Genomic DNA, 27,153 nt, shown 5'->3' with positions numbered 1-27,153 from the left:
GCACGTGGGGTTGGAGGGTATTAGGTTTAATATATCCCTAAAATCACAACAGAGTGACAGGAGCACTCAGAGGGCCACTTAGGCCGAAGAGAAGAGAAACTGAAGAACTGTTGAGACTCTGGGGCCAATCTCAGCTGTCCATTCACTGGGCACCTTGGCTCAGCAGACAGGAACTTGCTTCCCCTTTGGCCGGCCAAACGGGCTGCGTAAAAAGACGCGAGGCCTAACCAGAAAACTCAAGTGGGTTGTGAACTTACGGAAAACTTAAGCATTTAAACGTCCCATCAGGACACGGACATATCCTGGTTTAAAAAAGAAAGAAAAAAGAAAGCATGGATCCTATATACACCACTGGATCAATATGTGCCAGTACTTACCAATATTAAGTGGATTGAGCATTTGACATGATGTGACCTATCCACACTAAATACACTTTCTTTGTCAATATCATTATAAGATACAGTGTTTCCTATATGTGTTACATCCATTCATTCATTAACTCACAGCAGGCTGCAGCGTTTTTAGTGCCGCAGCATCCCTTATGGCCTCATGTTATGTTACGCAACAACGATTCCAGTGAGTTCCACAGGGTGAGGTACAGATTTTAAATGTAAGGAAAAACAAAGTGATGGTATAAATGGTAAATAGCAATGATATCAGCTAGGACTGTCTTGACATCAGATTTTCACTAGACAAGTATCAAAAAGAATTCCAGATAACAATACTATAGAAAATCTTTCTTTCATCTATTTTTTTTGGCAAATGAATTAGACTCAAATGCAAGTGCAGGGAGGTGGAGAGAGATTGTAACTGTAGCCTTACAAAAGTGTCCAAACAGAACAATTACAAAAAGGCAACCAGATGAACCAATGAACAAAGCATCCACAAAGCCTACCATCACTGTATTATCTTGTGTGTCTTATTAGCACAATTTTAATATTTCATTTTCTAAATATCACTGTGATCGTCAATATTGGTACATGACAACACCCCTATAGTATCAGCCTAACAGTAAATGGAAGAATAGTCCTGTCTCACAGTTGAACACTCACATGGCCTAAAAATGTGTAGAATCATGAAAGAAACCACCCTCAGTGTCCAGAAGGATCTAATAGGTCTAATTTAGAGTGAACTGCTTCCATTGTATTGTTTTACTCAGTATCATGTTCCTACAGGGACTGATACCTTTGCTGTGACAAGGTGTTTTTTTCTGTGCAAAGCCATGGTGTATGATTACTCTAGTTCTTTATAACAGGGAAACCCTACAAGACACAATGCTTTTCTGGAGCTGGTCTATGGGCGACATTGTGCCTTTGTGCCCGTTTTTCTGGTCCTTTGTGTTTTATTTACAACATTCTCTGTCTCTCATCCTACATTACCCAGATCCGCCGAGAGTCGGCCCTGCTTTCATTGGCCTGTCTTCACTTTCCCTCTCAGCCATCGCAGTCTGGTGGGATCTGCGCACAAAGAGCGCGGAGCCAATCACAGGCAGCCTCTGATAAATCTCGACCAATGCCCGCAACCCTCTTATTTACATAGAGACGCGATTAGCCAATCGGGAGTCAGCACAGGAGAGGTTTTTGACCGCTCTGTCCAATAGCTGTGGGAGGTATAGAGTTTTGGGGAGTGCATATAATCAACATATTATCGAAGGTGCTTAGATATTGATCCTGTATTTCGAGGTAGTTCAAATTCACCTCTCTTGGACCTTCAGGCTTGACCTTAATTTTTCCGCGCTTGGTGGAGAATATTTCACGCGTAAAATGCCGAAGAGAAAGGTGAGTGTCGTTTGTGCCATCCGGATCACTTCACTGTAGTTTTTCTGCTCTTGCATTTGAGGAAAATAGCGGTGCGCGATTTTGTGGCGACGTTGAGGCAGGTGAGGTGATGCCAAAGTTTGAGGAAGCGTCTTTCAGCCCGCAGCCTTTCAGGTGTATTTAACACGTCGTTGCTCGTATGGGAGATATCTCATCAACAACATTTTATCTTTTTACAATATAAATGTCCCTGTGTTCATCTCAATGGCCGTTCCTGTGGTCGTTTTATTTGTCACTTCCCTGTCCACTGTGCGCACTGGTGAAAGTCAGACGGACCCGCCGGATGGATGGATGCGTAAGTCCCGTAGGAGACGTGCGTGATGATAATTCTTGTGGGCGCGTTTCACGCATATATGAGACTTATAGATTGTGAATAATGTGTAATCTAAGAGAAAAAAAGATCACCACCTCCCTGTCTCATTTTAGTTCTCCAGTAGCGATGAATGGTCGGCGCCAAGCCGATTGAACACACCAATAATCAGATGGAGAGAAAGGAATAAAGAAAGAGGGGATCAGAGACAATTGCCGCCGTGTTAAAAGAGGCCGTGACACTGTCTAAACAGCATTGCACGACGAGCTCCAGTGCATTGTATCACTGCATACATGGAAACTGGCTTTTCTACCATCTAAAAACTGCCATTGTCTGCGCAGATTCGCCTTTGAGGACAGAGAATGGGGGGCCTCTAGGGGCGGAGGTCGCCCATATGCAAATGATGCGATTGCCAACCTGCAGGCTAAACTAACATTGTTTTTTTTTTTGTTTTTTTTTTGTTTTTTTTATGGCGGGGGTGGACTCTCCTGTGCTCTGTCCTTACCTACCTGCAGCCACCATGTTAATGATAGGATCATCTGAACGAAGCCTGACAGCCCTCACTGTGTGTTGTTAGTCAATAACTGCGTCTAAATGAATCTATGTTTATATTCCAGTATTCTTAGGGGGGCTCAGTTCTGGGCATGTAAACAAAAAGCCTCCATTAAAATGATAATCACAGCTTCAAGCCTCTGGCATCATCATATATCATCATCAGACAATATGAAGTTCCAATTACATATTTGATTTCCAACTGAGATAAAAAAAAAAATCAGATTTAGATTTAATCAGATGAAACATTAGAGTTGTCCATTGATTCTGTTATTTAAAGCAAAAATACAGACATAGATCAATCCAGATAATACTAAATTAATTTTGAATGATGAAAGTTAAGACCTTTAAGATTCTGAACTCTTTGTATTGTACACAAATGTATTGAAATCCTTAATATATTACTCATTAAATATTCTAATAGGCTACCTGACAATGTATTAGTGGATCAGGATGAGGATGCTGCCAGGAGGAAAACTTATAATGTTGGTTGCTATTTATATTCAGCAGTTTTTTATTTATTTAGTATGGTTTTATTATTTGCAGGACTTCAAGTTTTGTGATAAAAAAAAAAAAACAAGTGTTATGAACAGGGCTGTAACCAACAATTATTTTCATTATCAAATAATTGATCATTTGGTCTGTAAAATGTCAGAAAACAGTTGAAAAATTCCCATCACTGTTTTCCCCAACCAAGCTGAAGTCTTTAAATTGACCTTTTTTTCTATCATAAAAGACTAGAAAACCAGCAAGTATTCAAAAGTGAAGCCAGTTCATTTTTATCTATGAAAATAACTTAAATGATTTAGCGATTATCAAATAGTTGCAGATTCATTTTATGTTGATGATTGATTCTTTCTGCTCAAATCACACTTTAATTACATTAGTATTGGTAAGTGGAATTTCTGTTCAAAAGAAAGACATTCCTCTGAAAAATAAGAGCCTCCGAGATTGACCTTTTTCCGAAGCTATATCGCTCTATGATTTGCATTATTACCTTATTATTACTTCATCATATCATTCATCCTTGTTCACCACAATGATGATATGCATGACTGAACAGAATAAACCCTAATAAACCAAATCCGATTGTCCTAATCACCAGTTTTTAACTATAGAGGGGTAAGATCATGCTGTGGGTGTGTGTTATGGATGGGGGGCTGTCTGGTGTGTGTGTGTGTGTGTGTGTGTGTGTGTGTGTGTGTGTGCACCTGGAAACACTCACCGTGGTAACAGTCTCTCTATTTGTTGCTTTATTAACTACAGTCTCCAGAGGGTCCTGAGGGCAAGGAGGCCTCCAAAGTCACAAAACAGGAGGTAAATGTTTCGGGTGTGTTTGTGTGCTGTGCGTGGGCGTGCAGGCGTGTGTTTGCGTGCTGTGTTTTTTTTGTATTGACAAAGAGTGAGCGTGTGTGTGTGTGTGTGAGAGAGAGAGAGAGAGTGAGTGAGACAATAGACACATGACAGGTTAATGATTAGGACACTTGTAGCAGTCACCAAACAGATCAGCTCAAGATCAGGTCGCAGAGGTACAACTGATATCTCTCTGTCTCTCTCTCTCTCTGTCACTGTCTCTCTCTCTCTCTCTCTCTCTTGTCATCATCCCTTGCTCCGGTAGCCCACCAGAAGGTCAGAGAGATTGTCAGCGGTAAGTTTTGTTCTCCCCTCCCTGTCTTCACCTCTGTCACTGTCCTCTCCTTCCTCTCCCCGCCTCCCCCCTCCTCCCGCCTCAGCCTTGTAAGATAATAAGTTGCATATTACCAAAGCTCAGAGTAAAGTCCTCACCCAGTTTATGGATTTGATCAGTGCATTTTTACAAATTCCATAAAAATGCTCCCCTTTGCGTCTGGCTTGGTATGCATGTCTTTTCTCTGTTGTCTTTGTCCATTCTCAGAGTGGTCTGTAGCAACACCTTGTTGATGTGTTGGGCTGCATGATTACAAGGGTGCATATTGCAATTTTATATTCTAAGAGTTAATGAAGGTAGAATATTATTATAATTCAGCTAAACTTACTTATACTACAACTATACTTGGAAAATGTTCAGTTTGCATCCAAATCCTGGTAAAACTAATGATTATGGATAGAAGCCATCATTATATTATCCGGCAAATGTATCGTTAGGTGATCGCGCAGCCCTGCCATACAGACCATGTGTTTTTATCTGTGTTGTAATTTGCATGTTGAACTCATCCCTTTTGAGTCTTTGCATGTGTTTGTACATTTGCATGTGCACTTTAAACGAATAGTTTGACATTTTGGGGTGTACGCTTATTCTCTTTCCTGCAGCAGGTCAGATGAGAAGATTGATAGCACTCTAGTGTCTCTATTAGGATTGTTCCTAACAACTTATTTCACTCTCGATTAAACAGAAATTTAAATTTAGACTAGTCAGCTAGTCTACATACAACCTTATTTTAATTTTCTAGATCAGAATACTGCCAGACTGCGCTGCAGCCTCGGGCTAGTAGCGGGCAGCTGCGGAACATCTTGGACGCAACGGTTAATCACCGCTGTAAATGAATAAAATAGTTTAACCCACTAGTATTTCTGGTTCCTACTAGTGAGGATGGCAGCGTTCAATTGTTTATTTGACTAATCGCACAGTGTTAAAGCCACAAATTTACTCTTTCTCGGCCAGATGACTTGTGGAGCTGTTTCCCCTTGTTCCCAGTTCTTATGCTAAGCTAAGTAAGCTGACTGTCAAGCTAACTTGGCTGTAGCTTCATTTTTAACAGATAGACGTGAGAGTGGGAAGACGAAGAAAGAATAGGTGTATTTTCCCAAAATGTCAGCCTACATCTTTAAGCTTTTGTGACACTTTTCAGGAAACATACTATCAGAAAATGTTTGCATGTTTCCTGATTTGATTCGAAATTTCCTTTGAATGCCTTCAACTTCAATTCAATTAATTAATTTCTTGTGTTTTTCAAATCGTTCTCCCTAATTGTAAATGTAAAGCTCCACTTGACTCAAAGTAAGAGGAACTTGTGTCTTTCATTTATCGGCTCATGTGCAGAGTGTCCGTAATTGCTAAAGGAAAACAGGGATATTCTGAGAAAGAATCACATGATTTGATTTCACAGCAGTGTTACTGTAGCTCGTGGCTTCAGGGTAACGTGGTCCACACTCAGCAGCCTGGAAAAAGCTCTGAAGCAAACTTGCTCACACTGACTGGCTAGAGTTTAAACTCCCATCTGATATAGTCATTGCACAGTGGTCTGAGGTTAGTTCACTTTTAGAAGAGGCAGATATTTAAAACTACTTAGCACAGGGATATTGTCAGATCCCATTGCTTAGGAAATACAGTACAAGTACTTCATCATTATTAACATTTACAGTGGAATCCAGTGCAGACATTCCAAGCCTCTGTGGGCTCTGTTGATCCTAATGAATTTTCTAAGATGCTCTTCTGGCCAAAGAAATATTATATTAAATGGTAGTGAAAGACTCTGCAAGAGTGGAGAGATAAACTAATATTTCTCCAAACACTATGCACTTATTAATAATGTCAGCTTGGTCAGTCCTAACTGGCTTTCGTGTAATCTGCAGAAACCTGCTCCGCCACCCAAGCCTGAGGTCAAGCCCAAGAAGGCCATCGTCAAGGTAGAGCGCGCACGCACACACGCACGCGCGCGCACACACACACACACACACACACACACACACACACACACACAGCCACCCCTGCAATAATTTATTTAAATACCCATAAATTTGCAACAGTCTGAGGGAGACAGTTGCCTCTCACTACTAGTCTACTAGAGTCAGTTTATGCACTTAACAGAGGCTGCTGGATGTGGAGATCAAACACAGAACTCCTCATATTGCAGTTCACACATTATATTTCAGCTACACCTATAGTATCCAGGGCTCATTATTTTTTCTCCAAACATCTTGGAATTAACTGGTGTTTATTTCAAATATTCAAGTGTTGAGAAAATGTTATAAAACTGTAATTTAGAGCACCAACATTCTCGAGTTTAAACTTTTATAATCATCATTTTGTCTTCCCTTTCTATTATGAGGGGCAGAACTGTTATTTTACAGCAGGAAACTGAGGGAAAAAAACGTACAAACGTTAAAATTTTGGTTGAACTTAGTTTCACTTGGAATAATCTTTTAACAAATCTGGATATTTTGGGGTGAAAGTGAGAAAAAAATCCAAATGAGGAGCCACACACATACAAAAGATCATCATACAGAGAACATTTTTCATGTGCGATAACGTCTGTCAGCATCATGTGTATATGCAGTGAATGTTCTTATAATGTTTTCTGTACAGAAGGTGGCAGATGATAAGGGGGTGAAGGCAAAGAAAGGTGGCCCTAAGGGAAAGAAGGACGACGGCCCTGCCCAGAACGGAGAGACCAAGACCAATGAGGTATGTGGAGGGAAAAATCGAAAGAATAAAATACATCTCAAAGAGGAAAATATACATTGACTCTGAGAGAGACAAGAAAATAACAATCTTTTATGCCCTTATTTTGTCAATTTGTGTATAAACGTGAACACACGTATGCATGCACCACACCTATATTCCTCCATAACCCACTGCTTAACCACATTACTAATAATCGCACATATGCACGCTGACACACACACACACGCACACACACACACACACAGATCTATGTGTCTCGTCCGTCTGTCAGTGTGTCATCCATCAGAAGCACGGCCCCCTCCATGATGTCAGTGAGAGGGCAGAGTGAGACAGTCAGAGTTAAGGGTATGGTCGAGTGTTTCTAATCCATCTTTGGTGTGTTTTGAACACTAACATGTAGTACAATTTACACTGACATTGTACATGAATCGTGCAAACATTTACCCAGTGTGCTTTGCAGTGCTGTGTGTACTGGCAAGAGAGAGAGGATGAAAGAAAGTGCAGTGAGAGAGAGAGCGAGTGAAGAAGAAGTGAGGATGTGTGGCGGTTTCCTCGCTGTGTGCAGTGAAGTGGGCCAAGGACAACTTTTTACACACGAGCAGGAAGGTTCAGTGCTGCTCGCAGAGTTGTGACGTAGAGGATGATAGGCTGACTGTGCTCATAGACAGCCGGCTCCACCAGTCTGCAGGCAGAGGTAACAGACAGGAGATGTTCACTCCAGTAAGACTGTGCACGCACACATGCACACACACGCGCGCACACACACAGAGCTGGATTCCCTTGTTGAGATAATGTTGATTCCCGCTGATACCAGAGGAGTTATGGGTTTCAGTGAGTAGCTTTTAAGAGCAATGTAGTGAAGAAAGTGAGCGCTCTCGTGTGTTGTGCAAGAGTGTATCTGTCAATAAGGCCAATCTTGTGGACATATAATTTTAGTCTGAAAAATATTCACTGAGGATCATTTGAGCTGACAACTTGAAGCTGGTATCAGTCTCACATTTAAGAGTAAGTTCAGTCTAATCACAAATATATTTTTTAGTGGTATATAGTCATGTAGCTTTGCGTTTTATTTGCTTAGGGTTTTCAGATGGATGTGTGGAATTTTTCTATGCTCAAATCAATGAGAAATGACCCTTGAAAAATTCAATGGCAGCTGGTCTTTTCAGAAACAAGGTTGCAGACACTGTTGATACTCCACAGACCTAACTGTGAACAGTTGTCATTGGAACTACTTTCTCTCTCCTTGGGAGAACAGTTTACAGGTAATATGTGAAAATCTTAAAACCTTAGTGCAAAAAAACTGAAACCATCACCACTTGCCAAGAGTTAGCTTAGCATAAAAGTATGCTTCAGATACTCCACTGACCCATTTCTTTCCATGAATATATTCAGAGAAGATTTCAGGTTAAATTTTAATGCTTACAAAACAGTTGCTGTGTTTCTCTGTTTTGAAAACCATTGCCTTGTTCCCAGAAGTTGCAAAGCTGTTTGATTACTTTGCCCCAAAGTAAAAACCACAAACCACTTCAGATCTGCGGCACAGGCTGATGCAAAGTTACTTAGATAAGTCGGTAAAGATGCTTCCAGCGACAGACCCATCAAGCTAAAACCAGGCGCAGCCAAGCGAGTTTCACATTCATTCAGGTTATGGAACAAGATCACCTTTCATCTTGCAGCTGGTTAAAGGCTGATTTAGTTACATGCAGAATGAATTTGGTCTACACCCACTGAGGACTTGCCAGGTGAGTCTTGGCAGAACAAACCAAGCCAAGTGAAAGTTGTAGGTTGGCTTTTTGAGGCTACTCTCAGGGGAAACTACCTGTGGAGAGAATAAGAGGTAACACTCGGAGGCTTGACCCAGCGTGTAACTCCTTTACTTTCTCCTCTTCCTTCCACCAGGTAACTGAAGCAGCGGAGGATGCCACTGAGGAGAAGGCGTAAAGACACGGACGCGTCCACCGACTCGTCCCCTCTTACTCCATGGCAGCAAAGCATCTTTTTTTACTGACGATTTTTGTACCATGCTGAATTTTTTTTAGACTTGTGATAGTAGAGATGGACAACCAGCAGCCCCATGCCCATGTGTTCAAACTCCTTTCAGCTCCTCCACCTACAGTATGGTTTTTGCTCGATTCTCCTCCCTCCTCCATTCTGCATCGCTATACAGTCCGCCTCTCAGACGCAGAAAGACAGAATGAAGTGGTTTTATCAGATGGCTGCAGATGTTCTTCAATTTGCCTGAAGGGGGGCCGTAAACACGACTGTTATGATCTTTAAACCAGCTCTGCCTATATTTGTAGTTATACTTCTCTACAAAAGATGATCACTATTCTCGGGCACTCTGACTGATTCAGAGATGCTCCATTCTCCCCCCTGATGGTAAAGTTGAGGACTTGTGGATATGTGTCAGCAATGTGGATGCAGAGCTGCAAGAAACCAGGTCCGTAGTCGCCATGGAGAACATCTGCAGCTTTTAAAAAATCTTACTTTTACGGAATTACCGCCACTGTGTTTCACATAGCTCCTTTCGTACGTGTGCGGGAGTGAATGTGTTTGTGCGTCTCTGTGTTTGACTTTGTTCACTTTGCCCCCACCCCACCCCCCAGCCCCCCGAACGCCTTGTCCTGCAGCAGAGTGACATAGCAATAATGAGTGGTGCTTCTGTTCTAGACGGCTCTATTGGCTTTGGACCCTCTGGGCTTCTCTGAATTTCATCCTGTTGGGAGAATATTTTGAAATAAAAGAAAAAGTTGATGTCACGTGGGAGTTTTTCTGTGTCTCTTCTCTTATTGGTGAACAAAACTACGTGTGCGGAGTTATGTATGTTGTGCATTGCATGTGTATTATCTCTAGTTAGACAGCTATGCCAAATTTTTGTTCTAACCACTGGTATACTGTAATTGTATATCATCACCCGTGCTGGTTTTTGTAGTTTGGAAAACTCAGGTAATCTGTGCAAAGCTCAATGCATGTGTTTGCATGTGGCATGTGTGGTGCTTCAGTTCTAGAGCTCCTTTTCAGTGTGCTCATGTTCAGAGTTAGTTTTGAAACCAAACACAAAGCCAGCGCTGTGTGTCTGTGTATATCTTTGTGTGTGTGTGTGTGTGTATGTGTGAGGTCGCCAGGGGCACGTGGCTGTGTTAAATACAATTGCTGTGTCAGGAAGTGAAAGGTCAGCATTTGCCAGAGTGGTGGGACCTGATGAAACCATACAGTCTCTTTATTGAGGGACAAGCTGTCACTCACACTCATAGACCAATGACATGTTCCCCTTTTTAACATGAGGAGGTGTGGAGTGATGATGTCTGAATACCACAGATACTGGAGAGGCCAATTAAAATGTATTATCAGGAGCCTCAGTCAACAGTATGATACCTCTTTTAACAAGGATGTAACAGCAGTAGGAAAGTGCTGAATACATATAAATATTTACTTGAAAGGTTTGTTTTTCAAAGTAAAAAATCTCTCACCTTCCCTAAATTCCCACATTTTAACCCCTACACCATATCACTGATATCTAAAGTAATGCTGCACAGGTACCATAGTGATGATTAAAATCTTTGTGCTGGCATTCTTGTGGCTACAAGAAGATGATGACAGTGAATAATGGTGATAAATCCATCCCAGCTCGCAGTAGAGCCACAAGGGCAGTACAGTACAAGCGGGGTTATATACAAGCTATGACTTAACAGCACAGCAGGTGCATAGAGATATCAGCCTCCTGGAATAATATCTTTCAGTTTTTGTGGCATTTTTGAATATTATATATTTATATATACACAGAGAATGGAGTATTGTATCTAACCAAATCTCCAAAACCTTTCAGCAATCTTCACAGTGTATTTGCAGAAATATACTTGAGACATGGTAAAAACTACAGGATACAGTTTGGTACAGAGCAAGGATTTTTTGTCAACACCAATTAAGCTCAAAGAGTTTCAGAATAATACAAGATGCAGCTGTTATAGAACTTTTGTTACTTTTGTGTCCCTTACAAACACTAGATATCTCCTGGTGGACTGTGTGTTGGGTAAGACAAGCTCAAAGCAAATCAGTGAATTCCTATTTATGTTACAGGAAGAGAAAATGTGTAACTGATTACATTTCTCCTCGGAACCCATAACCTTTGACACCTCTATGGCCCCTTGCTCAGCTGAGTGGTACAGAGTGAGATTGCCTCCTTGTGGCCATGTCAGTCAGCACAATAACAACTACACTGGATGGGTCAGGATGAAAGGTAACCTGGAAGAAATTGGCTGGGCCTAAAAATTCAAACCTGGCCCTATTCCACAACACAGTGTGTTTTTTTTTCCGAGCCATAAAGCCGGTGAAATATGTTGTACAGATTGCAGGATGGTCTAGAGGTTTAAGAGACCATACATCAAGTGGGTGACACATCTAAAGCTGGTACTAGCTCCCTAACAGCTGTCAGGTTGCTGTACAGTTGTTGAACTTTCACTATGAGTTTCTTAGATCAATAGGGGGCCGCATGCAAAAATAAAGATATCAGTCATCAACTAAGTATCACATTATTATTATTATTATCATCATCATCATTATGATAATTATTATTTTTATTAAATGTCCTGTATTTAGTTACGTACAGTATCTGTAATGAAAGGTGTTGTTTGTTCACTGTTCTTGGGATTACACCCCAAGCGACAAATTCAGCCTTACATGACATGAGCACATTTGGCACAGCTAACCTGCGTGTGAAACCAACACGTCAAACCAGTGGAGGGTCAGTATTTATAAGTGGAAGCAAAAATGGTAGAATATGCCTCCTGTTTTGTCTCAAAGAAAAAGTACGCCCACCTATGTTCCAGAAGACTTTTGACATGGAAATATATGGCAGTTAGTGTAGCCACTGGATGATCACATCCTCTGTAGAGTTTCTGCCTGTCTGATATAGTGTCTGTATTATTAGTGGTTGACACAGCCACAATTAACCCATAAGTGCAAAGTAAAGAATATAACAATGTAAATAACGGCAACAAAAATGGGATTTTGAGGAAAGTGCATGTATTCCAAACTGCCTGTCACCTTTGCAAAACAAATACCAGCTTAGGGCATGATATGGCTACATGTATATAAGATTTATATACTGAATATTCATCTGATTTTTCAAGTCTTGTTAAGTCTTAAAGAGAATTAAATTACTCTGTTTAAATGAGAGGAACAGTAAGTGTGTGTAAACTGATGTCATAAGGGTGTCTGCAATTCATGAGAAAAACATATGTAACGTGAAAAGCTACAATAAAGCTGTATTAAAGTCAACTGATAATTTCTTTATTTTCATTCAAAATAAGTTTTGGTGTTTTTTAATGTCATCAGTGTCCTTTCAGACACAAACTGGCTTGTTCCTTTATGTCTCTGTTAAGTGACATGTACGCTACGTTAATAGCAGAGTTGTGTCTATACCAGTGTCTGTGATTTCTGAAATGACACTATTGAATCAAAAAAATATTTGGAACAATATACATTGTATACAAAGATAAAATGCTGGGAATAATACCTTATTGAGGTAAATTACACCATGTAAGCACCTGCTCACATTCACATGGTTTATACAGAGGTGTAAAGAAAGAACAGGGAAGAAAATGTGTGGAGAAAAAAAATCAAGCTATACCTGTGTACGGTGTTTGAAATACGTTCACACGTGCACACTGAATTTAAGGTTGTGGGTTTCCTGGTTGCTGCAATAAAACAGTATTGGCCTCACTTTCAAGGTGGATTGTTTTGTAGTTAATAAACTAATCTCAAAGCACTTCCGACTTAATGTAAAGAGATTGTGCTAATATCGAATAGTAATTACAGTAATTACTTATGCTTTCATTGATGTCTTATCTCAAATAAGAAAAGCAGTTTATGAGGTCAGTAAGAAAAGACGAGGCTTTTTTTTAAGTTGACTGCCTTAAAAATAGCTGTTCAATAAACACGTACACTACCTCCTTCACATACATAATAATATAATATGATTTGATTGTCCAAAAATAGCACCTGAGTGTTGTTCCTTTTTTATTCACAGGTGTCTCATGAACCTCAGAGAAAGTGTGCTGTCAGTCATGTAACTATTTTCTCAATAATCTTCCTTGATAGTCTATCTTGCATAAATGTCTCATTGCCATTAAATTCCTGTAACTCACGAGGTTTCATTCATTAAGCTGCATTCCCCTTCTTCTCCAACCCTTCCCCCATTTTACTGCCTGGCAGTATTTGGAAGAGAAATGGACGACTTCCCCACCAAACGGCTCCCAGAGAGAGTGGGTGTGTTAGCTAGACATCTTGTTACACAATACCAACAGTATTAACAAGCGAGGCCAACGAGAACACACAGAATTATCACAGCTAGCTGTATTATTTAATGAAACCTAGCTGAAGCGGTTAGATCGGCTATAAATCCCTCTCAAACACGGTAGCCATGTTTTACATCCGCATATAAAAATACAGGAAATACAACCGAATTTACGGTGTATCAATGCTCAATTAAATTAAATGTATGTAAGAATAAGACTGTAATTATTAAAACATGATAAATGTCAGCTAGCTACGGAGTAAGAGCCATTCTGCAGCAATGTATCCTCTCCTTTAGCACGCTGCCATTTCTACCTCCCCTCTACAGTGGCGTGCGTGAAACACATCACTCGTATTCCTCCGCAGAGGGCTTGCGCTTTTTCCTTTGAGGGGGAGGGGGATTTAAACAAACATGCCTCCACAATCGAACGACCGCCACTAAAATTCACCCCGAGGGATAGTTACCCCCAGAATGTCGTGGCGGTTGGTTCTTTACAAGAGGAAGACGGTGTTTTATGGGGTGAAACGTATAGCGCGCCCTAATTGCCGCTTCGCGGAGGAATACTCGACGCAGCCGGGACTTTGTGTGAGCAGAGCTGAATGGAGGCAGCCTCTTCCTGGTGGATAAACAGTGACAGCTACAGGGCAGCCACCTAGACCCACCACACAGGCTCTGGCGCTGCCCTGGCAAACAACACCAAAATGGCTTCAGACAGTACACACATCGCGCAGTTGACTTCTGGTGAGTAAAGGAGATCGGAAAATATGTCATGGTTGTTTTAATATCCCCACAATTTCCTCGGTGCCCTCTTCTAACGCAGCTCCCGTCCTCTTCTCCCCCTCCAACCATACCAGAACTGTACTTCCTAATAGCCCGATTTCTAGAAGCTGGACCGTGTCAAAAAGCAGCCGAGGTTGGTGTTTTTGCATTTAAGAATAATTTATAATATGTCCGAAATTGTCATGGGGTGTAATTTTGTATTTGTATCCTATTTTCAGACCCTGATAAGGGAGGTGGAGGAGAAGGAGGTAAGCAGTCAGCAATACGAGAGAGATGCTTCTCCCTGCACTGTACTTTGTGATGTTGCTTTTACTCTGATTTATCATTTACTGTTTTAAAACATCACTCGATACATTTATGAACTGGATGATCACACTCGACACTATTTTTCCACCTCAGCTGCTGCCCAAAAGACTGGACTGGACGGGGCAGGAACACCCCGGGACGTATGAAAATTTGGTAAGGGAGCCCTATAACTGAGGAAAAAGTTTTTAGAGAGCAAAATAAAAATTGAATTTCCCGCAATTTTTAAATCAGGTGGTAAAGAAAAAACTGAATAGGACTTTGCAGGGCGAGCTGGCTGCAAGTTGGGGCCGTTTTGGGGCATCAAGGGGTCGGGTCCCAGCCTCATGTGCACCGTGGTGTGCGAGTTTGGTACCATGCATATCCTAAAGGTTTTAATAGTTGTTGGAAAAATGTGTGTGAAATGTTGATACGTCATGAGTGTTGTGGTGTAGGAGCGCCAGGATCCGGAGGAGGGACTCCCTGCGCCACAAGCCAGAGAGAGATGGAGGCGCTCTTGTCCTGCAAGAACCATAATTTGTGTGCATGGGTTGAAAACACACAGGGGGCAAGAGTTAGAAAACAGGAGTTTTTGAGGAGAATATAAACAGTATATTCAGTAATGCTGGAGTTACAGCTCCCATTTGAGGGGAGGCTGCTGGCCGCTTGTTGTGGAGTCATTTTGGAGAGCAGTTGTGGGGGACTGAGGTCCAGACTCGGATGGAAGAGGAGAGGGAGATCAGTTTATGTGAAGATGCGAGGTAACGTTGAGCTGACATCTTATTAATCGCGCTATTAATTGACATGCTAATTGTCATGTAAACAAACAGGGCTCGCCTGAAAGCGCCGTTTACGCATGGGGGCGTGGAGAGAATTAATCATCGCGTACATATTTATTTCTTAGCCAGTCTGCTGAAAGTGTTCGTCCCCATTTTTGTGCTGTTTTATAAGTTTTATTTTAACACTTATATAAAAATAACGACCTATGGCCTATTTAATCCGCAAAGACCTACATTTTTGTGGATTACCTCTCCAACGTCCACAGAGGCAGGCAGATGAACGTTGAACACGAGATCGCATGAAGTGTGGCTTGAACTGGATGCAAATCTATACGTTTAAGAAATTATTGACAGTGTTTTTCTGCCTGCCTCTGTGTGTGTGTGTGTGTGTGTGTGTGTGTGTGTTTTTTTTTTTTTTTTCTCTTCCTGCTTGGCTCATTCGGCTCTCCGTTCCTCCTCCTCCTCCCTTCCCTAGCCGTTCAGCCTGCCTCCTGTCTATTGTGCATAATATCCTCTATTAGAAATGCTGCGGAGGGGTTTTAATTATTAGAAGTGATATATTTATATATATATATATATATATATATATTTAAAAAATAGTGTGTAGAGGCTGGAGCGATGGATCACGGTTGTTTGTCAGCTGTGTGAGGTTTTTGTCTGGGCTGCTACAGAAGGGGGTTGGGCTGCTATGAGGAATCAACGCTGATTTCAGAGATATTGTAATAATTAACTGTATTAATTGTGGTTAATTAATTAAGGTGGATTAATGTGATTCTTTTCGTTTTGCATATAAAATTGATCAGGAACACAATACACATAAATATAAGGCTATCTTTTTGAATGAAATGAAAACATCATTATGACTATGAATATATTTATATTAATTTATTAATTATACATGTTCTACTATTAGTGATTAGCAAATTTCAACATGGTGGTGCTATTTAATGTTATAAATCTATGTTAAAGACAATAACGTTTTAGGTCAAAGATATTTATAGATTTTTAAGCAGTGTGTTGAAATATAAGGTAGGTGGTTATTCAGAAGGTGCCTTGCAGGCGTGTGTGCAGGACCATGTGCCTTCTGGTGGTGCTGTTGTGGCTAGGGCAGTGTTATCCGTTACCCTTCAAAAGCAAGTAAAATGGAGCAAATTGTTATTACACATCACTCCAGTGGTGTGTGTGTGTGCGTGTGTGTGTTAGTCGTGGCTCTGCATGTACCTGAGAGAGGCTTGTGGGCTGATATGTGCTTAGAAACACTGATCACGTCTCTGAAGCAGCAAGGATGTTGAAAGCAATTAAGGGGTCATTAATTGTGTGTGTGTGTGTGTGTGTGTGTGTGTGTGTGTGTGTGTGTGTGTGTGTGTGTGTGTGTGTCTCAGGGAGAGAATAAGTGTTAGTGTCAGTGCTCAGATAAAGGAATGGAGAAAATGTGTGTGTGTGAAAGAGAGAGAGAGAGTAATTGTTTCATTTCAGGCTTATTTGACCCAGTTCAGATATTTAAATCTGATGTGTCTGAAACAAAGCTGATTACTGCATGTCTGATTGAAATTAATACATTTAAAATAATCCTGCATCCTGAAATAAACACAGTGCTGCATGCTGCATGTTTATCTCTCTCCCCCTGTGCTGTGGAGCTGCTATTCCAGTCATTCAGTCGTGTGTGTCTGTGTGTTTTCAGAAGTAGGCCATGCAGGAGCATCTCCATGTGTCAGTGGAATCAGAGACACACTGTGTTTATAACAGTGTGGCTTTCAGTCTGCTTCATGCTTATGTTGCCTGCCACGCCCCCCTCTTCTGCTGCTGCTGCTGCTGCTGCACCGCACTGTTGTAAACTGTATCCATATCCATTTAAAAGACAAACAGCATAACTGAATTGAAGCATTCATTTTGTTGCAGATATCATTTTATCCCATTCATGCAGTTAAAAAGTGTGTAATCATTTAAATTTTTCCAAATTATTCTCTCTCAATTTATTTGTGTTGAAATACTCAGAAATTGGCAGGCAGTAATAATTTTGTTGATAAAAGGACAATTTTCCAATTGAATTCTGAAGTACTCAGCAAACCAAAAAGGCGTTTGGGGGAGTGACCTTGATTTTTGCTTTTTCTAATGATGCTGATTTTTTTGTTTATGTGCTTCAGAATTTAAAACTAAATGGATTTTTTTTTTAAAGTATATTTTTTTGGGCTTTTTATGCCTTTATTGGACAGGATAGTAGAGAGACAGGAAATGGGGAGGCAGAGAGGGGGAATGACATGCAGTAAAGGCCGTCCGATGCGGGACTCGAACCGGGGCCAGCTGCAGCGAGGACTGTAGCCTCTACACATGGAGCGCCTGCTTAGACCACTACGCCACACGACGCCCCAAACTAAATGGATTTAAGCCAGAAAACAAATCTTTTTGTTTACAGGCCACAGTTACTTGTAAATGCTTAACTATTATTTTTTTTCACTTGCCAGCCAGTGTTTTATTTTTAATTAAGACCCACTGAAGATGTTTTTTTTTATCTCTCAAAGTGTCCAGTAGGTTTTTAGGTTTGGAGAAATAATGTGGCAGCATGTTAATTCTTATAGGGAGCTTTCTTTTCTGAGCAACAAAAAAGTAGAGGTAGTAGATGTTTCATGTCTTGATGCATCATCTTTTGGGAAAAGTTTGAACAAATTTCTTTCGCTTTACTTACTGCCCTGATCACCTCTGACTGGTGTTTGTCCTTTATCAGTTAGATTACAAACTGAGATACATGTGTGTGTGTTTGGGATCAGGTGAAGCTCTACCGGCACATCAGTCCAGACCACCTGCTGCAGGTCTGCACCAGAGTTTGTCCGCTGCTGGAGAGGGAGGTCCCTGCCAGCGTGCCTGGACTCACCAGCCTGCTGGGGGCCGGCAGGCAGAATCTCCTTCGCACCAGCAAGAGTGAGTGGATGTACAGTCCATGTGAACATGAGCCACTTTAATGTACACGCACGCAAACACGCCCTCTCAGGCAAATATTATGTCTTACTGCATATTCGCGTAGACTAACAGACCCCATGTAAATACATTCTTTCATGTGCTGATGCAAATGTAAGTGTAGCTGCATACAGAAAAGCTCTCACAGGCCAAGTCGTAATAGTATCTGTATGCTGTGTGTGTTTAATGTGTATTAATGCTTTTCTTTTATGTTTTTCTTTCTCTAGGTTGCAAGCATGTTGTGTGGAAGGGCTCAGCACTGGCTGCACTTCACTGTGGACGACCACCGGAGCCGCCAATTATCTATGGGAGCCCACCTAATATTGGTGTGGAAGAAAAACCTTGAATTTTACAAAAGAAAAAATTTAATTCAACAACTTTTCCTCTTTGTTAGTTCCTTTGATCTCTGGTCTATGAGTCAGATCTTACATACTACGCTGTATCTTTGCTTGCCAAAGTCTCTTCTGCCAGCAGCATTTGACAGTAGTGTTAGTATTGATTTCCCTCAAAATCACAGTGTGTTTTTGTGCAAGGAATAAATAGACTTGTCGCCCATTTTTACTTTTTTCCATTAAATAAGTGAGTTTTTGTTAACTGGATACTGTCTTCTCCACATTTCACGTTGTCCTTACTGATGTGTATCTTTGCTTGACGCCCAGTGGAGACGAGCTACGGCCGTCGACTGAACGGTTCCTACCGTCTGCGGCAGCTGGTGCCCACCGCTGTGTACCAGCACATGAAGATGCACAAGAGGATCCTGGGACACCTGTCGTCCGTGTACTGCGTCACCTTCGACAGGACGGGACGGCGCATCTTCACGGTAAGGCTGTGGTTTTTGTGTGTGGCGGTGTGCGGCCTGTGTGTGTGTGTGTGTGTGTGTGTGTGTTGTGTGTGTGTGTGTGTGTGTGTGTGTGTGTGCTGGTGTTGAAGGAGCCTGTTCAAAGTGACTTTCCTGACATTTTTTGTGCATTAGCGTTGGTTCTGTGTTTGTTTAGAGTCACCTCTTGTGTGTTGTGCATGTGTTTGATTGTTACAAGCTGTCTTTTGCTTACCAAGATGACCAAGCATCTGTGTTCCTTGTTGTAACAGTTCTGGTAGGAGGTAATTACTGTTTACCTTAGCGGGGTGGGATGCTTTTTACTCGCTGACTCACAGCTATAGCTGAATTCAGCCTTTCAGGAGAGAAATTCATACACAGCTTTATGATGTTGAGGATCATGTCTTAAAGAGAGGAAACAAGGAATTCCCATGTTGTCAAAAGGAGTATGCTGACCTTTGCCCCCTGGATTTCTTCTTGTAGATATTATGCTGTGTTAGCTTCGTTCTCCATGTGGTGGTGTTGGAGCTGCAGCACAGGCGATCTGTTAAATATTGAACGAACAATGAGATAATGTTGATTTAATGTTGCCGTCCTTCTGTTTGGATCCTTGAGTCAAACACTGCCTGCTGCTATACACCATTTTCAGCTTTCACTTCTTAAATCTCTAAAAATGGCTGTCTGCTGAGGGGTGGGGGGGTCTCTCTGTCTCTCTTTTTTCCCGTTATCTCTCTCTCTCTTTCTTTTTCCTCTCCCCGTCCCTTATCCTGCACTGCCCCTCCTTTGTTCCTTTCTCCCTCCCTTTCTCTTCTCCCCCCCCCCCCCTTCTTCTTGCTATTTCTCATCATAACTGGAGAAAATGTTTCCTCTGAGGCGCTGGCTAAGTGCCAGAATTAAAATTCATTCTTAGTCTCCCTCACTTTCTCCTTCTCCCCTTTTTCTCTCAGCTAATTTTTTTTCTCTCTCTCTCTCTCTATCTCTCTCGCTCTCGCTCTCTCTCTCTCGCTCTCCCTCTCTCTCTCTCTCTGCCTCGCCGTCTCCTTTCATCACAAGATCATTTTTATTTATATATTTTTGTATTTTTGGATCTCCTCAGTCTTTTTACTCGGGCTTTGCTGCAGTGGCAGGCAGATTGATTGATAGTTGATTAATTTGTTTAGCCTAAACATTCACCGTGATCATGTGTGATCAATGTTCATGTGCGTATAGGTTTGGTTAAACAATTGATTGGCGAACAGCCATATGGATTTGAGTAATATAGCTTTAGAAACGGCTGCAAGCTCATTATCATGGCCATTGGGAAGGACAAATTAGACCAGCTGGACTATGGATTGTTTGTCCCTGTGACAGTATCTAACATAACTTCACATCTTTAGCAACAAGGAAAGTTTGTGCCAATTCGCCGGCATCTCAAAACCCTGCACCTTTATAAGCATTGCTCTCATTTGGCCATATCAGTTTTTCGACCATCTTGCCACAGCTATAATTTGTCCTTGTGCTTTTCTAAATAACTAAGGGACCGCTTGGTGTTTTGATCAGTCCAGAGAAAATAACAGCTCCAGTCAGGCTCTGCTCTACTGGTGATGAAGCGAGTGATTATGATTTATTCAAAGGAGGGGGTTGGTGTTTTCATCTCACATTTCCTCTAAAATCTATGTGGACGCTGACGGCGCGGCCTGTCTTTTAAAATGTTTTGCAGATATAAAATGAATGGTTCGGCATGTTCTGTGACCAACTAACTGTAATATAATCTGATGTTGTCATCAGAGCCTTATCCCCCCTGTTTGTCAGAAATGGCTGATTTTGATTGAAACTTGAGTCTTGACAATCAGTCTGCAAATTTATGAATTCTTACACTCTTAAGTCTCTGCTCTATTTTTAGCTTTAACAAACTGCACAAACCAGGCTCTTATGAGTTTTAACATCTTGCTACTGGTTACCTATTAGTTGAAATTATTTTGAGATATTAATCGGGGCACAGATGGTTCTGGCACCGTGTTGAATCACAGACATTTTAACCCCTGGCAAACTGGATCACAGCCAGAAATTCTCAGCTGAGTCCCCGAAGGCTGTTTTCATGTCTTGATTGAAAATGCTTGATCAAGAACCTCAATCTAGATTAAAGGATGTTTAAGAAGCCGCCTCAGGAATTTAGTTGCTTTTGTTCTCCATTCTTTTCTTACATCGCTTTTCCTAATTTAGTACTAAATACTCCACCAAGAGGACCTTCCATCTAAAACTGCACTTTTGCTGGAAACACACAACAGCTTTTGTCAAGATGAGACATTTTCTTGTGAGGTCTTACTGAAGCCACAGCCAACACACATTAGTGGTTCTCTGCAGTTTGATTTTACTCTATCGTCTTGAGTGCAGTTGAGCCGAAGCGAGGTGTGCTCACAGTGCAGGCCAGTCTGTCTCACAGTGGTGTGAAAAATCTCAGTTCTGAGTAGTGAGTCAGTACGTTTGTTGTTCCTGTTGTTTGTATTTAATCCTGTCACCGTGAAAAACCAAATGAAGGAAAGAATTTGAGGAAACATTAACATGTTTGCAAGAACCTGATTCCCCCGTTAGACCGAATTTACAAAATATGTTTAATGATCATTTTAATTTTCAAATATACTGTAGTTTAGCCAAAAGAAAACAGTACAAAATAAAAGAACAGACATTGTAAGTACTTAGTGTATTTGCATTTCTGTCTATTAATGTATTTAATTTAATTTTCCACCACTGACAACCGAACTTCTCTGCGTCTCAACCTTGGGTCCTCACAAGTGGATCAAACATGATCGAAGATATACTCACTCCAGCGACATTTGTGTTAATTGGCAAATGCTTAGTGTTACTTGGTCCTTGACCTGAGATAGTATAGTGAAGGTGTTTGCATGACAATTGCAGTGTTATTCCCTTCACTGGTAATAATCAAATTAGTAGCAGCATGTAAATGGTTTGATAATCTAGTGCCTTCAAATGTTCATTATCACTCTTTGTCAGACTGTAGATTAATCACCTCTATTTTTGCATCTGATGACTCTCCGTCTCTCCTCTGTTTGTGTTCCAAGTTTTCCAGTCTGCTGACAGTCTGCAGGCTGCAGCGAGCTCAGATGGATTTTAAAAGTCTTTTTGAACTTGACATGTTTAATTTGTCTTACTCGAAGTGTGCTTCAGAGGAAGACACGCCACTTCTCAAACTATCTAAAATACTAGTCTTCATTCGCGTCTGATAGCCATGTTGACGGATTTGTCTTTCTTTCCCAGGGCTCAGACGACTGCCTTGTGAAGATCTGGGGAACAGATGACGGACGACTGCTGGCGACGCTGCGCGGCCATGCTGCTGAGATCTCAGACATGGCCGTCAGCTACGAGAACACCATGATCGCTGCTGGGTCCTGTGACAAGACCATCAGAGTGTGGTGCTTACAGACATGCGCCCCCTTGGCCGTCCTAGAGGGACATGCTGCCTCTATCACCTCACTACAGGTAGGAGGATGGTTTTGGATGTATGTTTGTCTGTGTATATTTGGTTTGCCCAAAAAGAGGAAGTGAAAGACACTAAAAATATTTTTAATCTTTGCCCTTGGGCTGTCTTTCTGTCTGTAGAGTGTGTGCATCTGTGTCTGTAACATTATGTTATTGAAACTGCATCCAAACTGGTTGGATGCACTCTTGTTAAACTAAAGTTGGAGCCAAGCTGATTGTGGTTATTTTGCATGATGTGGGTATTTTGCATGTTGGTTAATTTCATACTGCCAAATACGACGTGTTCTGTGTAATTTCAGAATGGAGAGCCACTAAAACTACATTTATATTATGAACAACTGAAACTTTACTGCAGTCCACTGAGCTTTATATGTTAAGTAGATGAGGTCAAGATGAAACCTCCAACATATGGGCGATTGATGACATGACTGGCTGATATCCAGTATGTAATAAAATTGTATTGTATTGGATCAGACTCATTGATACGGTCAGAAATGTGCATAATGATGTTATAAGATAATGATGTTGTTAAAGGATAAAGCAGGCATTGTTTTTCTTATTGTCAAAATTCCCTTAAGAAGACCAAACGGTGCACTGGTTTAGTTTATTCATTACCATTATTTTTTTTAAAGCATAAGTAATTTCCTGAAATAGCGGGTCACTACAGTTTTCAGTTTGTTGCTCTAACAAGAGTAAATGCATTTGTTGGGGGCTATTTCCAGCATTGAAATAAATTTTGTGCAACAATGGAGATCTATAGCACAGAGACAGAGAAAGAGAGAGAGAACTCTCTATGTATCTCTCGCCTCTCCCTACATTGTAATGTTGGTAATTGCAATCCTGTATTATTTTTTGCTGTAGTGTTAGTTATGTCATTTTAGTTACCACAGTGATCAGCTGTAACCTGTATTTGGTTGTGTTTGCAGTTTTCTCCTCTCTGTAGTGGTTCCAAGCGCTACCTGTCCTCCACTGGAGCAGACGGCACCATCTGCTTCTGGCAGTGGGACGCACGCACGCTCAAGTTCGGGTGAGAAACACAAACATCTCACCTGCACAAGTGCTGTTCACAACTTTCGAAATGACATATTTCTCAAGCTGAAAATGTTATTTTCTTGTAATTTTTTTTTTTTATTATAGCTGTGTTTGTTACAAGGTGAAAATCCTTGATGTTTAGGGTTTTATTATTTATTGTGTGGTATCTTGACAATACGTTGTTACAGTGACACTTATATGACTACTATCTCTTTCTTAACTTCATGTTTCTGGTGGATTGGATTGCGAACTTCTGCTGTTTATATGTATTGAATATGCCAAGTATTGCAATGTGTAACAGTGATCCTAATTCAGCAAACCTGCCCACATGCGAAACCTGCTCTCTTTAAATCATATAAATTCAATACAATATGTTCAGACTCGGTGGCTGTATTTCACTGTAACCGTCGATTTCTGTTCTCGTGTGTATGTCCAGTCAGAGGCCCAGTAAATTCACAGAGCGTTCCAGACCTGGCGTCCAGATGATCTGCTCCTCCTTCAGCGCAGGTGAGAACAGCTCGCTTTGATTTTCACGCATGCTTCCACACCAGCGGAGATGGAACTAAAAACAAAAAAAAAAAGTGCACAATTATCTCAGATTAACTGAAGAGCTGGCACAATAGAGAGCCAGACTGAAGAGGGGCCTGCTGCTTGTCAGAAAATGTGGAATAAGTGTGCTTCACAGTTGCTGAGGTTATATTTCTGTTTTGAGATGTTATTGACAATAAATGTTTGATGAATGACTTAAGGTTGAAAAGTTTGCACTCACCACAGTTTGACCTAGTGTATATGAACAAGTGTATATGAACCATTATGTATTCTATTATTTAGCTTAAATCTATCTTATAAATACTGAAATATATGGATATTGTGATTCTACGATGCCCCAGGCATGAAACAGAAGAGAAGCAAAGATACAGAAAGGACCCCTAAAAAGGATTTTTTTTAAATAATTGTAAATGAATGCCTGCGTGCAGTAGCCTAACAAAAATTACCCTAATCCTGTGTGTGTGTCCAGGTGGTATGTTCCTGGCCACAGGAAGCACGGATCACATCATCAGGGTGTACTACTTTGGCTCAGGCCAACCTGAGAAGATCTCTGAGCTTGAGTCTCATACAGTGAGTCAACAAAGAGTCTGTTTACAATAACTGTGCTTTTTAAAAACTCTCTGCATGTCATAGTAACATGCTTAGAAAGTACATTGTCATCATCAAGTATAATTTATCTGCTTGTCTTGTCCATGATTTGTTTTTGTTGTAAAACAATTACATGCAAAAATAATAAAAAACTGTATTTTGTGTCCACATCAGTCAGTCAGGTTTTTATTTTCAAGATTCACTTACATACGTCTTCCTCAGCAGCTGGATTTTAACTTTGTTGTGGAGATTTTTATTGTTGTTGTCATGGAGACAGTTGTCATCATTCTCCATGACAACTGAGCAAACTCCATCTGCTGGGGAAGACAGTGAGATTGTGTGAAAGCTCTGGAAAAAGTTTGTAAGCAGACCTTGAGTTAAACATGCTTTACTGGTAATACACAGTAAAAGATGTTATGATTTGGAAGACTGGCAGAGGAAATGCTTGTTACTCATTGTGTGTGTTATTTTGACTTTTCTTCTGTATTTTTCTCACTCAGGACAAAGTCGACAGCATCCAATTTTCACATTGCAGTGACAGGTGAGTTTGCACAGGTTTGCACAGGCTACATAGTTGGTGTAGTTAATTTTTGTGTGTGCACTGCTGTTTGTCTTTATGGACCCTCAGGGTGTTGTAATGTAACTTGATAGTGTCAGCAGAAACACCACTGTTACTTACTATCTGATACACGCTCTAATACACCTTCTCTCTCGCACACACATAGGCACACACACGTACGCTTGCAGAAATCATGCACTCGCTGAGTGTAAAATGATGTGTGCCTGTGTGGAGTTTGCAGAAAAACAAGCTCAGCTGTAATTCCCCTGGGCTGCTGTAATCTCAGCAGTGAGGGAGGTTGGCTGTCTATGCAAAGGGGAGGGGTGGAAGAGACAGAGAAGGGGAGGGCACATACAATTAGTGTATACTGATGTGTGCAGATGAAAGCAGCCATTGTACTGCAGAACGTTGAAATAGAACCAAGTGTTATATTTACTGTTAAGCTGCTGCATGATTACTGTATGTGTTCATAAATCTGTGTGTGTGTGTGTGTGTGTGTGTGCGTGTGTGTGTGTGTTGTAGGTTTGTGAGCGGCAGCAGGGATGGTACAGCACGAATCTGGCAGCTGCAGCCTCAGGGCTGGAGAAGCATTCTGCTGGACATGCAGACCAAATTACCCGGGTAAGTGTGTGTACGGCTGTCAAAGTCTAGCTTTTCCACCAGAGCTGTTGTGCTTAGAGCTCAGAGCCGTGGGCTGGGATGATCCTGCGGGTTATAATGTCAGGCTAAATTTTACAAAAATCAATCATTTTGTGAACAAAAAGTCCCAGACCTACTGTTTGTGGGAATCCCTGCTGAAAACGATGGTCTGTTTTGAAGTAAAAACATTTATTTAGCAATAGTTAGAGGAGACTTAAATCCCTTTGTGGCACCAGCAAAATGTTTTTCTTTCAATTACATACATCTGCATTTATGTATTCAGCATTGTGTGAGGTGCCTCATAATGTACAGGGCATAAATGATTAACTTAAAGAAAAAAATAGAACAACTCTGTGACACCTGTGGCATAAAGCGTGACAGTGATTGATTACCCAATTGCTTCCAGGCAGAATATAGATTCACTGCGGGCATCACCGAAAGTGAATGAATGGAGATGATACTGACAGGCTTTTAAGGTCTCTATTGCCTGAATGAATACAAACACAAGCATGAGACAACAATAAGAATAAATGCACATAACATGGTTGTTAGCAACAAGGGCAGCTTGAGGCAAAACCTCAGAGGAATGAAGAAGCCCTGAAACACCAAAGTGTTAAAGGAGCTCACGATGGAGGTCTTAAATCACATGTGCCTACTCACAGGAGCCAAAAACCCCCCTTGTGTTGACCAAAGAGGGACAAAAAGACACCTGCACTATCTACTCTAACCTAGAGATGGGTCTAAGGCCAAAACCTCGATGACAGGGAGGAAAGACCTATTTTTAAACCCTGAGGTATCAGTGTGTCTTTAACCCGTGTACTATCCGTACAGTAGAGGGTCACCACCATGGAGAGGTTACAAGCACTTATGAAGCATGGTGGTATGGAATTCATCATGTCGAACCATCCTTGTTCTTCCCATGTGATTGTTGAGATAGGTATTAACCTTCAGTGTATTCTTTATTTACTGAGATAATATGTAATCTATTGTACGTCATGATTTTCTTCACATTGTTACAGAATGATTAAGAACGCAGCGATGAATACAGGTGCTGAGAGGATGTGATTATGTCATTTCATCAGAGTAAAACTTTAATTAGCAGCGTCTTCATGTCCCATGAAATCAATCAAACATAAGGTTTCTAAGTTACATGCTATTGTGATTATTATAATAGAAAAACAACAAACAATCATTCAAAACTTAATCGTTCAGCCTCAGCTTATATGAGTTATTCAAATCAAAAACTTATTTAGAGTATTAAAGACATTACACAAATCACACAAAGTCAAACTTAACTGCTATATATGGAAAGAGTAAACAATTTCTTTCAACCTCTGATTT

General features: G+C 41.0%; 2 protein-coding genes across 5 annotated transcripts in view; both read left to right on the top strand.

Moving 5' to 3' along the window:
- Positions 1-1,607: 1,607 nt before the first annotated feature.
- On the top strand, positions 1,608-9,822 carry hmgn3 (high mobility group nucleosomal binding domain 3). 4 transcript variants are annotated; one of them, XM_056363300.1, is made up of 6 exons: positions 1,611-1,778; positions 3,946-3,996; positions 4,298-4,327; positions 6,232-6,285; positions 6,968-7,063; positions 8,963-9,822. In XM_056363300.1, the coding sequence occupies exons 1-6, from the start codon at positions 1,764-1,766 to the stop codon at positions 9,002-9,004; spliced, it is 288 nt and encodes a 95-aa protein (XP_056219275.1). In that variant the 5' UTR covers positions 1,611-1,763; the 3' UTR covers positions 9,005-9,822. The 4 variants fall into 4 exon arrangements, with proteins under 4 accessions (XP_056219277.1, XP_056219275.1, XP_056219276.1 ...); XM_056363299.1 differs by having other exon boundaries at positions 1,619-1,778; positions 6,965-7,063; XM_056363302.1 differs by lacking the exon at positions 4,298-4,327 and having other exon boundaries at positions 1,608-1,778.
- A 4,146-nt stretch (positions 9,823-13,968) lies between these two features.
- Positions 13,969-27,153, top strand: part of phip (pleckstrin homology domain interacting protein) — a 39,700-nt gene continuing 26,515 nt past the window's right edge. The window contains exons 1-13 of the mRNA XM_056404833.1: positions 13,969-14,099; positions 14,213-14,271; positions 14,357-14,386; positions 14,538-14,597; positions 17,965-18,115; positions 18,379-18,477; positions 18,811-18,971; positions 22,224-22,445; positions 23,372-23,472; positions 23,914-23,984; positions 24,496-24,596; positions 25,115-25,155; positions 25,696-25,794. Coding sequence (XP_056260808.1) covers positions 14,060-14,099; positions 14,213-14,271; positions 14,357-14,386; positions 14,538-14,597; positions 17,965-18,115; positions 18,379-18,477; positions 18,811-18,971; positions 22,224-22,445; positions 23,372-23,472; positions 23,914-23,984; positions 24,496-24,596; positions 25,115-25,155; positions 25,696-25,794 — 1,235 coding nt within the window. The 5' untranslated portion in view covers positions 13,969-14,059. The remainder of the gene's footprint in view (positions 14,100-14,212; positions 14,272-14,356; positions 14,387-14,537; positions 14,598-17,964; positions 18,116-18,378; positions 18,478-18,810; positions 18,972-22,223; positions 22,446-23,371; positions 23,473-23,913; positions 23,985-24,495; positions 24,597-25,114; positions 25,156-25,695; positions 25,795-27,153) is intronic.

Source organism: Seriola aureovittata, chromosome 19 (genome assembly GCF_021018895.1).
Source record: "Seriola aureovittata isolate HTS-2021-v1 ecotype China chromosome 19, ASM2101889v1, whole genome shotgun sequence".
Classification (NCBI taxonomy): Eukaryota; Metazoa; Chordata; class Actinopteri; order Carangiformes; family Carangidae; genus Seriola; species Seriola aureovittata.
The sequence above is the reverse complement of the archived record's forward strand: the minus strand, read 5'-3'. Positions and strand labels throughout refer to the sequence as shown.